Source organism: Micrasema longulum, unplaced genomic scaffold (genome assembly GCF_059751315.1).
Source record: "Micrasema longulum isolate JH-2025_06_02 unplaced genomic scaffold, ASM5975131v1 h1tg000929l, whole genome shotgun sequence".
Classification (NCBI taxonomy): Eukaryota; Metazoa; Arthropoda; class Insecta; order Trichoptera; family Brachycentridae; genus Micrasema; species Micrasema longulum.
In genome coordinates this window covers 1-13,988 of record NW_028278120.1, presented here as the reverse complement: position 1 = coordinate 13,988, position 13,988 = coordinate 1, and the positions used below count along the sequence as shown (strand labels likewise).

The 13,988-nt window shown below is 33.4% G+C and overlaps 1 protein-coding gene across 2 annotated transcripts; it reads right to left on the bottom strand.

Annotated features, from left to right (window-relative positions):
* Window positions 1-737: 737 nt before the first annotated feature.
* On the bottom strand, window positions 738-10,098 carry LOC148278092 (uncharacterized). Of its 2 annotated transcripts, XR_015823286.1 has the most exons (5): window positions 9,985-10,098; window positions 7,995-8,121; window positions 5,286-5,510; window positions 2,114-3,200; window positions 738-1,724 (listed from the first exon to the last, which is right to left on the bottom strand). XR_015823286.1 is itself a non-coding variant. In XM_088231896.1 (4 exons), exons 2-4 carry the CDS (start codon window positions 8,090-8,092, stop codon window positions 2,306-2,308), a joined length of 1,218 nt encoding a protein of 405 aa, XP_088088022.1. In that variant the 5' UTR covers window positions 8,093-8,121; window positions 9,985-10,098; the 3' UTR covers window positions 2,012-2,305. The 2 variants fall into 2 exon arrangements, 1 of the variants encoding a protein (XP_088088022.1); XM_088231896.1 differs by lacking the exon at window positions 738-1,724 and having other exon boundaries at window positions 2,012-3,200.
* Window positions 10,099-13,988: the final 3,890 nt, after the last annotated feature.

Below are 13,988 nucleotides of genomic sequence, written 5' to 3'. Positions count from 1 at the left end.
AGTGTTCAATTACCCTATTCAATCAATACCTACATTGAAAAATGAAGGTACTGTGGTAGTCAGGTTCAAAAATCATTTATCAATTACAAGGTGCCCATTTTTTATATTTTTCATTTGTATCCAGGAATCAAATTCAAAAGAAGTTCGGAATGATTAACAAGTTAAATGTGCATCATTGATTTTTTTCACAGAATAACAGCGAGAAATGCTGCCATTCAATGAAATAAATTATTTTATGAAAAGTGAAGGAAATAAGATTAAAATAACCCGAAGGGTTTAGGTAGGGAAAGAATCTCAAACCAAAATAATTTATTCTCTAGATATTTTTTCAGAGTACAGTTCAATTGTAAAATGATTAATTGAGAAAAATCCCTTACGACTCTTCTGATATGATGAATTATTTTTATTTATTGCATAAGACATTGCATTGGCAAATATTACTATATAATACATACACATTTTACATACATATAAGGCAAACATTGAAGGCAGTTATGCAATAAGCAATCATTTAATAGTTGGCACACTTTAGTACATACAAACATATTTATTTATATCAAAATATTCATCAAATATTGGGTATTATTTATAAGATCACAAATTGTAGTGAAAACAATGTGATGTATCAAGTTGAAAGCGAAATGCAACATTATATTGCGAATACAATGATTCATTGCTTGAAATTATCTACCAATAAATCCTTAGATAATGCTTTGTACTCTTCCACTTGCTGTCAGTTTAGTAACATGTAATTATATTCGTAAAAATAAATTTAAATTGTGTAAGTTTTTTCTGTAAGTAAAGTGAACATGCAATAAATAAGTAAAACTATTCTATCATTAAATAATGTAAAGTACTAGAATTGTTATAAAAACTAGTTCAACTTATTTTGGCTATGATTGCATTTTATAAAATTGTGCAACAGTATAAAAATGAGGGATTAAATTTTTATAAGGTTTAATTCAACTAAGATATCAGACTGCCGGATGTTGTAATCAGGTCTATTGGTTTGAACAAGAGTTTTGTAAATAATATTTTTCTGTCATGCGGATCATTTATCTTTAAATCACTCAAGTCAATTGTAACATTCGTCAGTTACTGAGTTTAGGGTATATGTCATATTCATTATTTAAACATTCGCTAGGTTGGGTAAACTAAATACGGTTATTTAAAATAAATCTCCCTTGAAGTGAGTTCTAGAGATAGTATAAAAAACTTTATTTCAAGTATAAAAAAAATATAACTAATGAATGCAAAATACAGCTAAACACATAAAATAAATCAGATCTAGATGTAAGTATAATTTTGGTGCACTCTGGGTTAATTTCCGATGATTGGAAACAAGTCTTATGAAAACATACAGTTGGTACTTAAGGAGAAACTAAGCACAATGAGTCTCCGAATTATGACGTAGATTCAGAACCGATAATCAACAGATTCTTTTAAAAATACACTTTGTAAATCTGTAGCATTTAGGTACAGAGGCATAAGTCACTATTAGCTGATTTTGGAGGGGGGCCATTTAAAGTTTCTCACTGACTCCATTCTTTTACAAACAAATTTCAAGTGATTTCTTAAAATGTATAAACTTAAGAATGAAATAGGTGAAGTGGTACAACTCATATTGTGTTTCTACTCATAATTGCTATTTTCATGTTGTTGAAGGATATTTTAATGCAAGTTACACGTACTTATTTACCTTATAGTACTTTCAAATTATACGACTCCATATATATGTTCGGCATACTAAATGGTATAATCGATGTTCCATCATTACTGGGACAAGTAAAATTCAATATTCCGACTCGTAGATTGAGAAACAATGAAGTACTGTTCATCGATCAGCATAAAACAAACTATGGCCTAAATTCTCCAATGACCATGTCTTTGTCGTATTGTTAACTCAAGACAAGATCTGGACTTTTTTGGTTTAAGTTTACAACGATTTAAATGAGCACTAAATAAATAGTCCAGATCTTGTCTCGATGTCCCTTATGTTTGTCAATGCTTCTTTCTTTTTTTTTTTTAATGTTTTAAACTATTCTTTTATTGTAATATTTAAACCTTATAAATTGTATACATGGACAATGTCCGTTAATAAATAAATAAATACGATATTCTCCAATTTTATTTTTGAAATATTGAACCTCTCCTTCCTTCCGTAGACCTTATTGAGAGTAATAGCATACTTGACTCATTTTCTCAATTTTAGTGACGTATCTTTTTACCTAAATGCCACAGAAATAAAATGCAGTACAGTGTTATATTGGCTGACAAGGAGAAACATTCTGATAAAAGTATAAATTTAATAAGCACTTTTCATAATAGTATAGTTGTCCTCAACTGCTATTGTCGGTGGTTCTATGATAGAAATACTAGGAATCGACTTTGTGTTGTTTATTGAGACTCGGCCACACGGTGACATCATAACATAGTCTTCCTCCGTCACTTTTTGTCGCATTTTTTGTTTAGCTAATTCTAGATTCCCTTGCAATACAAGATCAAATATATGTTGGGGAAATGTGAACTTTGATTCGGAATCAGCGGAAATGGCAGAAAGGTCTTTGATATTATCGCCGTCCGTTTCCAGACACCATTCAGTGGAGAGATTGAAGTAACTTTCTTTCTCTTCGTACGACCGGTCGTCGATGCTGTTTATGATATGACGATAATCTAAGTTTTCTACGGACTTGGAACACCGATTAGTTTCAAATGTTGTAATAATGTCATCGCAGTCGAGTGTTTCACAACTTTTCGCAGAAGTTTTCATGCCGCTTATGTTACCTTTTCCACCTAATTTCCTTATCGCCCTTCCCACTTTGGAGTTTCTTATCATGTGCATAGATTTAATAGGAGTAACGTTGAAATCGAATAACCTTTTACGAGTGGGGATATTATCGGAACCTTGGTACGAAGACGAATCGCAATCGAAAGACTTATCTCTCGGAACTTGGGAATCACTTTTTATGCGCTTCCGAAAAACGTCTAATGCAGAATTAAGGCGATCTCGATTTCTATAGGCCGATTTGTTTGAAGATGTTTCGGGATTAAATTTGGAAGACAAACTGCAGGGATCTTTTTGAAGAGACATAAATCTTGGTAATGTAGAAACTGATTCATGGATGTATGTCCATTTAGCATCATCGTTGTCATGTGGCGTGGAACACAAACTGTCTTCTTCCATACCGGAGTCGCTGGCACTGAAAACATGATTTTAAATTAGCGGAATCGAGTGACATGTAAGAATTTTTATACAAGGTCCTAAATCCAATGTTTTTGAAATATTTGAGTAAATAATAAAAACGCAAATATTTATTTTTAAAAAAATTAAGTGTCGTGTCCCAGGCAGATGAAGAACTACAATCCTGTGTAAAAAAGAACAAGAACCCTGGATGGGTATTATCGACTTTATGGTTACTTTCAGGAAAATAATTCTGAAATGGGAAATCAAGAAATATCCGCCTCGTAGTGCAGTGGTCGGCGCATACGGCTACCAGTCCCGGTCCCGGGTTCGATTCCTAGCAGGGTGGATGAGAAAAATTGCTTTTAAAGAGGCTTTACGCCGCAATATTTCATTGCTCCTGGACAGGCATCTGAAGCATAAGACTAACCACCTTGCCTTCCTGTAACCGATGATCAAGACACGTTGCATTTACTTAACTAATGGAGTGTCTTACGCACCATTGGGTGTGGATGATGATATACGTTCATATTGATTTCATTGACGACTCTGAATGACTTTTTTTTTTATGACAATCAAGGAAGCATAGTAGTGCCAATCTAATTTTGACTATTTGAGATTATTTTTTTTAAAATTTTATTATATACTTTATTATTTATAATAGACTTTTTACCCCTTGTTTTTCAGAAATCATTACAAAACCACACTCACGAAGGATGGGACACCAACAATAAAATAAAATACTTAAACTCATTAAAATAACATTATATCCATTCATTTGTTAACCCATAGAAAATTTGTCGATAATGATCCTTAAGATAAAAATAACTTTATTTAATTTACTTACATATAACTTTGAATTATGTATCCTTACCTCTGTTCTGTATAAATACATTTAACTTTTTAATAAATATACCAGTCTCGAAGATGTCGCGAAAGCGATGAAACCGGTCACTGGATATTCCAAATTTGTGGATTAAAGTATCACTCGTGTTTTATTTATATAATAAATTACAATGAACTTAAATCAAGAATTTTCACTTACAAACTTAAATTTGAGATTATGATTTAATATTTTTTACAGTACAAAATAGCATCTATCTCTGTCATTTGAATGAAGAAATTGTTCTAAATTTGTTGCAAGACAGAGGGAAAACATTTCTGAGAAGGGTATATGGAAGTCTAAGCATTTACGGTGCTGACTCGCCTACAATCTGTATTGAATGCCGCAGCGAGACTTATTTTCGAAATCTCTAAGTTCAGTCATATCACTCCACTACTTCGGGAACTTCACTGGCTACGTTTTCCACATAGGGTCGAATACAAACTCTTTTGGCTTATGTATAAGTCACTGCACAACTCTGCTCCGGAATATCTAAGGGAACTATGCATTCCAAATGAACTAGCTGACAGGCGTCTCACGCTTAGATCAGCTACGTCTACGGCGAGAGGAAAAGTTATTATACCTCTACGCAAACAGCGCACTAAATTTAGTGAACGCGCATTTGCGTGATATGACTGAACTTAGAGATTCCGAAAATAAGTCTCGCTGCGCCATTCAATACAGATTGTAGGCGAGTCATTTTGTTCATTGGTAACATTTATGTAACATAATACTTTTTTATTTTTCACATTACATTGAAGTGTTTATATTCTATTAAATATGTATTATTGTAAGGTAAAGGGTACTGCGTGCTGTGTATATTAATAAATAAAAATAAATAAATAAATCCAACCTGTCTACAAACATTTGGACATACTCAAAATATTGTTGAAGAAATTGTTGATAGAAAAGATTTAAAACACATTTCTTGAATAACGCGTATCTCAAAGACGTGTATTCCTTGGAATACAGCAATAGTAGGTAGGTAGTCAGAGGTACAGTTAAGTAGTTTACATTTGTTTGGATAAAACACTTAAAAATCATGTGTAGCTTAAAAACAAATCACTTGGTAAAAAAAATAAAATATTGTACACTTGGTAAAAAAAATAAAATATCACTAATTATTTTTTTATTGCCTCCAGTATTTACGTTGTATTTCAATTGAGGCGATGATATCAACATTCCTAGTCTATTTGGAACACGGGTCAGTTTTCGGCATACCTGTCTAGCCTGCTGCTGTTCTTGGTTCTGGGGGGCAGCGGTGGAGGGGGGACCTTTCGGCTGACCCTCCGGCGCGATGGACAGCAGTCGGGGAGGACCTCGTAGTTGCTGTCTGGACCGCTACTCCGCCGAGAGTCTAGCCCAGTAGGGGTGCTCTCGGAAATCTCCTCGTATATGCCCGACGCTATGGAAGCTCCGGAGCAACGACGGTTGAAACTAGATGACCTAAAACATGCATATATTTTTTACCTGTTTTTTTTAAATGTATTCTTATATTGTTTTTGATTACTTTTAGTATTGCTTTGTTTACCTCCTAGTGTAATGGTCAGCGCATTTGCCTACCATGCAAGAGGTCTCAGGTTCAATTCCCGATACGGTTAAAATTGGACTTGCACCCGAAGTGGTATTCTAAACGCTATAGCGCGTGTAGAGAACACTTTTTAGCGCGTTGAACACATTGATTATCCCGACTGAAATACAGAATTGAACTGGTAGCCGGTCAGCTGCGATGTTGGAAGAGTAACATTGTAAGACCGAGACAGCGATATATGGGAAATTGGTACCCGTTTCTGCCGCACTTTACAATTGTTATATTATATTATGATTTTGGTATTCACGAAATGGTGACCCAATGCTTCCGTATAAAGAGCTCCCATCTGCATTTGTAACGACTGAATTATAATTCAAAGCATGTATTGAAACTTATCAAAGGTAAAATACCTACACTTTTTAGAAATATACCCAGAATCCTAGACAAGCGTTTTTGACTCAATGGCCACTGTCAGGTAGGAATACAAAAAATAAATCGAGTGGAGATAAGTCTGATCATGTTTGAGATCCCAGGATCGATCCTGGGATTCCTGACAGGACAGGGTTGACATAAAATATTGATGTAGAAGGTGGTTGAACACTGCATGTTTTACTGACCCTAGACTGCTACTCAAAGCGTATAAATGATCACCTTACCTTCATGTAAGAGATGATCGAGATACGCCGCAATTCGAGTACCAATGCTGTGCCCTATGTACCACTGGATGTGGATAGGGGAAACGACGAATGATGATGATGAAGCTTATCACACTATATTATTATTTTACTATATTATGTCATTGTTGTAGTTAAGAAATCTCACTTTGCATCATTCCAACAAAAGCAATATTACTAATGATTGAACTGTTCATTCTACATGGACAGTTGGGTAAATACCTAAGGCAAACAGTGAAATTTTTTAAATGCTATGAGAAATAAATGCAAGAACTTACATAAAAACTTGCAAAAATGGCTTTTCTGACATGCGTCATGCGTCCGTTACAGACATTTTAATTTAAAAATCTATTCATAATCCCAGATAAAATAAGTTAAATAATACTCCTAATGCATTTAAACCACTTCAAAGTAATTAAATTTCCACAGTAATTCGATAATTTTTTGGAATATTTCAAAATGTTAGTCACCAGTCTCCATACAAATCTATATTGGAGTTTTGAAACATAACCGGGGGCGACGCGCCAAAATAATTTTAAAAGTATATTAACTTATTTGTCATTTCAGAGAAATACTTTGAGCTAGATGCACGTCTGTTCGAATTGTAATTTTGTATAAAATAAGGCGGGATGTGGGACTGTGTAAGTATATGAAACACCTAAAGTCAACGGCTGGCTAGTTTGTGTCTTGGGTCTTTTTAAAAATTTTATTTGGGAAACCAACAGTTCTACATACATATTAGAACAGGCTGTGCCAGGTTAGATGGAGACTATCATAAACAGAGAACACTCCGTTTTCATTTTAGATTAATTGGTTTTATATAGATTCCCTGTTATTCAGTATGTATATTATTATTTTTTTTTAAATAAATTTATAAAAAAATAAATAGTAAACAAACAGCTATAGTGTATAAACTCAGAACCAATAACAGATTTCCACAAAGTATACAAAGTTAGGTAAAGAAAATATATTACATATTATTTAAATACATATAAGTTTGTACACATAAAAATGTTATTTTCATGTTAATATTTTTTAATAATCAAAGAAAATACTTTTTTTTAAAAATGAACAGTAAGTTATTGTAAATTGGGCGGGATTATTTATTTATTTATTTTGTTCATTAACGCCCAAAAGGCATTTACAAAAAATAAAAATGAAATACACGCTAACATACTAAATAATAAACAGAATATACAGAAAAAAATTGTGAAATTAGTTAAAAAGGATATGATAAAAAGTTTTACAAATATGACAAGGATTATGATTATTAAGGATTATTATGACAAGGATGCATGAAAAGAGAAGGAGGGGAAGGGAGATGTACATATTTATTATTATAATGTCTACTAAGTTACATAATGCATTTTTAGGGTAAATTTTAAATCTGACAAGAGTGATGTTTGTGTAGTCTATGTCTTTAAATTTTGTATTGTACACTGAAAAAGTCCAACGATAAAAAGCATTTTTAACATATGATGTTTAACTTATTGGTACATGAATAAACAAATATGTACAGTCCATCTAATTGTTGAATAAACATTGTTTATGTGTGCGTGGCAGAACATTTTCTAATAAAATATTCTAGTGTGCATGCAAACACTAACGAAATTTGTAAGTTTACTTGGTTCACTGACAGGCACTAACATATTAACATAAGCGTATTAAACATTGGAATGCACTGTATTTAGTTTGTTATTGATATGTCAGAGAAAAGATTTTAACCTTAAAGTATCTGGAAAACGGTGCAGTGGAGACAGAACATCATCAACTTGTTCCAGGGACATGGAAGTATTGGTCCGGAATCTTGGTGTACTGAGCATTAACCCGCTGATATTAATGTGGAAGCCATCTGAAATACAGAATTCTATTTGGTACATTCACTTCATAGATTATTTTTTATTAGCTTGGCAAATGATATTTTTTCTTAATTTAATATAAATAAAGGTCCCTGTAAATATGTACCAGAAACATAAGCCTAGATATATTCACTTTTATAAAATGTTCGCCATGTCTATTGTAACGAGTTTATCATAATACTCATAGAAAAGTCAACAGAATACAACATTTAGCTATTATCAACTATCGAAAAGCGTTGACTCAGTTGAAAAATGGGCTGTTATTGAAGCACTCTAAAATGCCCGAGTTGATTCTAGATACATTAGATTAATAAAATTCATTTATGACAACGCTACTATGGATGTGAGGATTGATGAGGACACAAAAACTGAACAAATCAAAATAGAGAAAGGTGTCAGACAAGGGGACACAATATCGCAAAGTTCTTTACGCTAGCCTTAGAGGATGTATTTAAAACCCTAAATTGGGAAAATAAGGGTGTAAAGATCGATGGCATGTACTTGAGTCACCTCAGATACGCAAATGACATAGTGGTCATAAGTAAAGACATGGATGGACTAGGCAAAATGAGAGACATTTTCATTAACAATAATAAAATCGAAGTGGTTGGTGAATACACATATCTAGGACACAAAGTCAAACTGGTAAAGATAACCAGACAGCGAAGTTACCAAGAAGAATAGGGCTAAGTTGGGCTGCTTTCGGCAAACTAAAATATATTTTTGAAAGTAAAGAAGTCCCTATATGCTTAAAAAGACAAGTCTATGAATCGTGCATATTGCCGGTGACAACATACGGACTAGAAACCATGTCTGTAACACAAAAAAGTGGCCAGAAATTAAAATGCAACGATCCATGGAAAGACAGAAGCAAAATGGAAATCCAGTTAGGGTAGAGTGATCCCGAGTCCGCAAATGATTTAAGGTTTATATCAGAAAGATAAAATTTTATTTCATCTGTATAAATGTGCCCTGTGGCAGTAAAAAATGTAGCAATGGGAAAAAGCATAATAAATAAAGGAAGAATTTATTTTAATTCAAACAAAAAGTGGCACAAAATTTTTGTAACAGAGAGGGAAAACATTTTGAGAAGGTAATATGGAAGTCTAGACATTTACAGGGCTTATGACCTGTCATTGGCTGGTTTAAGTGCCACTTTACACACTGTGTAATATTCACCATTCTGCCTAAACATCCACATTTCCCTAAGTCTTCCATCTGTTGACTTTTGTGAAGTCAAAGAGTCGAAACCTTTATTATGTGGGTGAGATCTCATCCAGCGGGACCATTCCACCACCTGCTAGGCGACGCTTAAAAATTATTTTTTAATTTTTATACTTCTTATTACATTCCTGACTTCCATATTGCCTTGTTAAAAATGTTTTCCCTCTCCGTTGCAAAAAATTAAATCTAAATAACTCCCAAAGAAGGAAATCCAGCCTGTCTACAAACATTTGGAAATACTCAAAACATTGTTCATTATGACTATGTATTTCATTTTATTGCAAAAATTTATTTTTATTTTACTTGACTCAAATGTAAATAAAGAAGGGGCGGGGCGTCTCTAACATTAGTGGGTAGATTATTCACAAACGAGCGGCTACTACTGTGAAAGAGGAGGCAAGAAAATTAGAGCGATGACAGGGTATTAAAAGAGTTCTCTCGTTACTAGAACGAAGAGATGGTCCGTGTTGTGAAAGAGGTTGGATGAGCTCTCTCAGATAAACAGGCGAAGTGGGATTATTTAAAATATTGTGAAGAAGTGATAGAATGTAAATGTTTCTTCTATGCCTGATACTGAGCCAGTATCATTTAAAATAAATTCCGAAAGAAAATTTAAGAGTAATTTTACGAACCATTCCTTCAGAACAAAACCGTTTTCATCAACTGAAACACGATATGATTCGTCTCTTGAAGAATCCCATTTGATGTTACTTTCTGATGATATTGGTCCGCATGACGATAATCCTATAAAAAAATTCAGATTAAATTACATTGTGACATCTAGATTAAGGCCATAAATAAAACAATTAAATGATCACATATAGATATGTACTGATAAAACAAATGCTTGACGTCATAATACATACATTCATTTTTCATAGAATGATATTATTTGTTGAAAATGTTATCTGATATTAACATGCACATTGAATGTATGTAAAGGGCTAATGGATTTATGCCATAATTAAACATTTTCTGCTAAAGGTATTTGACTCTGCGATCTGTGAGTGCCTTCTAGGTGAGGAGTTTCCCAACCACATATTCCTCTATTATCAATCGAAGCTTAACTGGCAGTGCATAACGGAGTTTTAGTCCCAACACTTATGTATGGAAGTGAAACATGGAACTGGCAGAGGAAGGATGAAAGCCGAGTGAATGCGGTTGAAATGCGATCTCTTAGACGAATGTGTGGGAAATCAATGTATGACAGGGTTACGAATGATGAAATCAGGCGAGAGTGTAAATCTGAGTCAAGTATAATTGATAAGATTAAGAAAGGGTCTCTGAGATGGTTTGGTCACATATAATGAATGGACGACGAAAGAATGGTAAAACAAGTAAATATGGCGAAAATGAATAGTAACGTTAGACGAGGACGACCAAGGAAGACGTGGCATGATCAGATAAACCAAAATCTTAAGTCTGGTCATTTCAAAAGCAGACAGAATCGAAGGGCATGTATGAATGTGGAAGAAGCTAGGAATATATGCTAGGAAGAAGTGTGTGGCGGTCCATTCTCTCTGCCTACCCCTACGGAGAAATGGCGTGATGGTAATAGTAGTAGTCCTATACATGATTGATTCTCTTCCTTTCTCCCTGAATCATACAAACACTCCCTGCAAACTCTTCACCAGAAACGGAATATGAGTTATTGATGCCAAAATAAACTATACATAAAATCTTACCATCTAAATAATAACGTAATTTAAAATTGTCTCTAAATCTTACAAAAACGGATTTCAATGAGGAAGTCCTGTGGTTTTTAATTTTTTTTGTAAAAATGAAGCCAAAAAATTTTTACAATTTTTATATGTCGTATTATCAACGCTATGATTTTTTAAAGTTTTGTATTTCTGGAATAACTCCGCGTGTAGCGCCAGAGGTTCTCTTCCGCTTATTCTCGATCAGTTCTGCCCATTGGCCGAATGACAGCAAGCAAACTGGAAATCTTCAATAACTCTCTGATCATTGGTTGATTTAAATGAACTTGTGACGTCATTCAAAGTTTTTATCAAAATACTTTATATTATTTTTTTCGTACATTTTCAGGATACAATTTAATGCTCCAATTTTTACCACGCGCAAGAAAATATTTATTGTATCCAATTTTCCATATGTTCCTCATTATTCCTGACACTGCGAACTTAGCATTCTTCATTGAGTTGGTAAAGCATAATTAGAAATCTCAAAATCAGCCAATCACACCAGAATTTTTCGAAAACAACATGGTCCGCATACATTTAGAAGTTGGCTGTGATTTTTTGAGAGCAAAGTTTTAGTGGAAATATTAAAAAATTAAGGCATTTCGAGTAAAGAAAGTTGCAGTCAATAAATGTAGATATCCATATTACCACAGTTATAAAAAAGTGCTTAGAAATATGGAAAATAATAAAAGAAGTATTGATAAAATAAAGAGGTAAGAAATGGCAGTTATTTTTTATCTTGGGCTTATACAAAAAACATCATAATTTTGCTTTATATTTTTTAATTTGAAAAATGTCAAAAGCATGTTATATTTAGATTTTTTTATATGTCGATGAAATAAAAATACAGTTTATCTTTTTTTTCTAAGTACAAACCAAAAAAAAGCCAGAATATCTCATGTGTGTACTTTAATAAATAGTTTATTTGAAAAAAGTAAATATACTTAATTATTATTATTATAATTTGACTATCCAAATGTTTAGGTTCAAGTTCCAGGAGGGAGGTTTTTACTATCGATTTGTTATTATTGATTTATTGGGTATTGATATTCCTTCATTTGTAAAATTATTTTCAATAAAAATTTACCCCGTTATTCATCAGAAAATCAGTATTAAATTTATATTATTCTTGTGTACTTTAAATATTTCACAAACATACCTTTTCAGACATAAAAAAAAAATGATAGAAAGCCAAATTTGTTACAAATTATTTGTTAAATTTTGGGTAAAATCCAGTAGCTTTTCACAGTAGATAATATGTCTATTAATGTATAAATCTAAATCATGAAGTACAATTGCTAATAAACCACAAATCTATACATGTGTGTGTGATATGAACACAGTTGGACTAACAGTTACATGCGCCAGAATAAAAAATCTAATTTATAAACAATAATAAAATTTCATAATTTAAAAAGTCAAGTGACGTGGTTTCTCAACATATTATTATTTATTTTTTATTATTGGATGTGATTTTTCTCAAGCCTGGGTGTTATGTGATGTAATTCACCTGTTGTAATTAGGCCCCCTGGCCTGTTGTGGTGCAAATATAAAAAATATAAAAAATTATGGTATGCCCCGACAATGTCCAAAAATGCAGCTGCAAGATATTGTCGTCTGTTAATTGCGTAATGATTGTCTGAGGTGAAAATACTAAGATTATCCAGGGAAGAATTCAATTTTCTGAACCCAAATTGTATGGACAGGAGTAGTAAATTATTCTCCATATATCACTCAATTCTGTTCTTGATCGAAGATAAAGCGATTGGCCGATAGCTAGAACCCAAATTTGGGCCTTTAACCTACTTGAGTATTGAAATAACGATTTGGTCCTTCCAAGAGTACTTAATAGAGCCAGAGGTGAATAAAAAATCATAAAAGCCAATTATTTGGAAATGTACATAGCAACGGAATGTTGTTCACTGAGAATAGTTTTTCATCCTCATTGGGAACATAGGGTGGAGCCAACTTATTGACGAAATTCTGTAACCAATCTGGCCTAGATGGCTTCAGGGAGGGCTGAATAAAAGAGGACCGGAAGAGTTATATATTTTCCCATACTAAAGTTAATAGGGTATCTGGACTTAATGAAGAACAAAATGAGTACCATCCTTGACGTTTCTTAATGCGGAGAAGTTTTTTGGCTTTCGCTTGAGTGTTTTTAACAGACAAAAAAATATTAAATGGGATATTTTTTATGAAGGCTTCCATTGCTTCTTTTCTTTCCTTAACAACGTGAGTACAGTCCTCATCCCACCAAGGCGTGTGACGGGCTGCTCTGCACGGATTGGTTTTTGGAATACTAGACTCCGCAGCTGAAACTATTGTGCCTAACAACGAGGAAAAACAATCGGAGGTACTTTTAGAGTCAGAGATGGGTTTAAACAAAGATATATTCTTTTTGAGAAATTCTGAAAATTTGTGCGAATTGGCTTTTTAAAGATTAAAAATAATTTCTGTTTCAATACAGGTTTTCTAGGGAGATAAGGTCGCCAGCAACCAGACTAGAATGAGGATAATCTAAAATAGTCCACAAAGATGAAGATGCCAGATTGCCAGAACATTAGAAAGATCAAAAGCGCTCGGATTTTGGGTAGGGGATGACATTCTAGCCGGGGAGCCATCATTCAGAACCCAGAGATTATTTTCATCACAATTCATAAAGCTTAATATATTGTTGCCTGCCCGATTTGTGAATGTAGAACCCCAACTGGAAGAGTGAGCTTTGAAGTCTCCAAGGATAAAAAAGGCTTTGGGGAGAGATGAAATAATAGGGTTCCAGAAAGATATATCAAAGGGAGAATTAGGGGGACAATACACTGAAATATGCACTACATCATTTATGTTAGCGGCTCCTATTTGGGAGTTAGAAGGGTGCGGAAGCTGGATCCTGGAGAAAGGAAGGTGATTTTTAATAAATAGGACAGAGCCCA

Excerpts from the sequence above, each read along its gene's own strand:
- LOC148278092 (XM_088231896.1), bottom strand. The coding sequence starts at position 8,092 with ATGCTCAGTACACCAAGATTCCGGACCAATACTTCCATGTCCCTGGAA. Across the intron at positions 5,511-7,994 it reads CGTTTTCCAGATACTTTAAG|GTCATCTAGTTTCAACCGTC; the intron begins GTTAAAATCTTT and ends TGCATGTTTTAG. Across the intron at positions 3,201-5,285 it reads AACAGCAGCAGGCTAGACAG|TGCCAGCGACTCCGGTATGG; the intron begins GTATGCCGAAAA and ends TCATGTTTTCAG.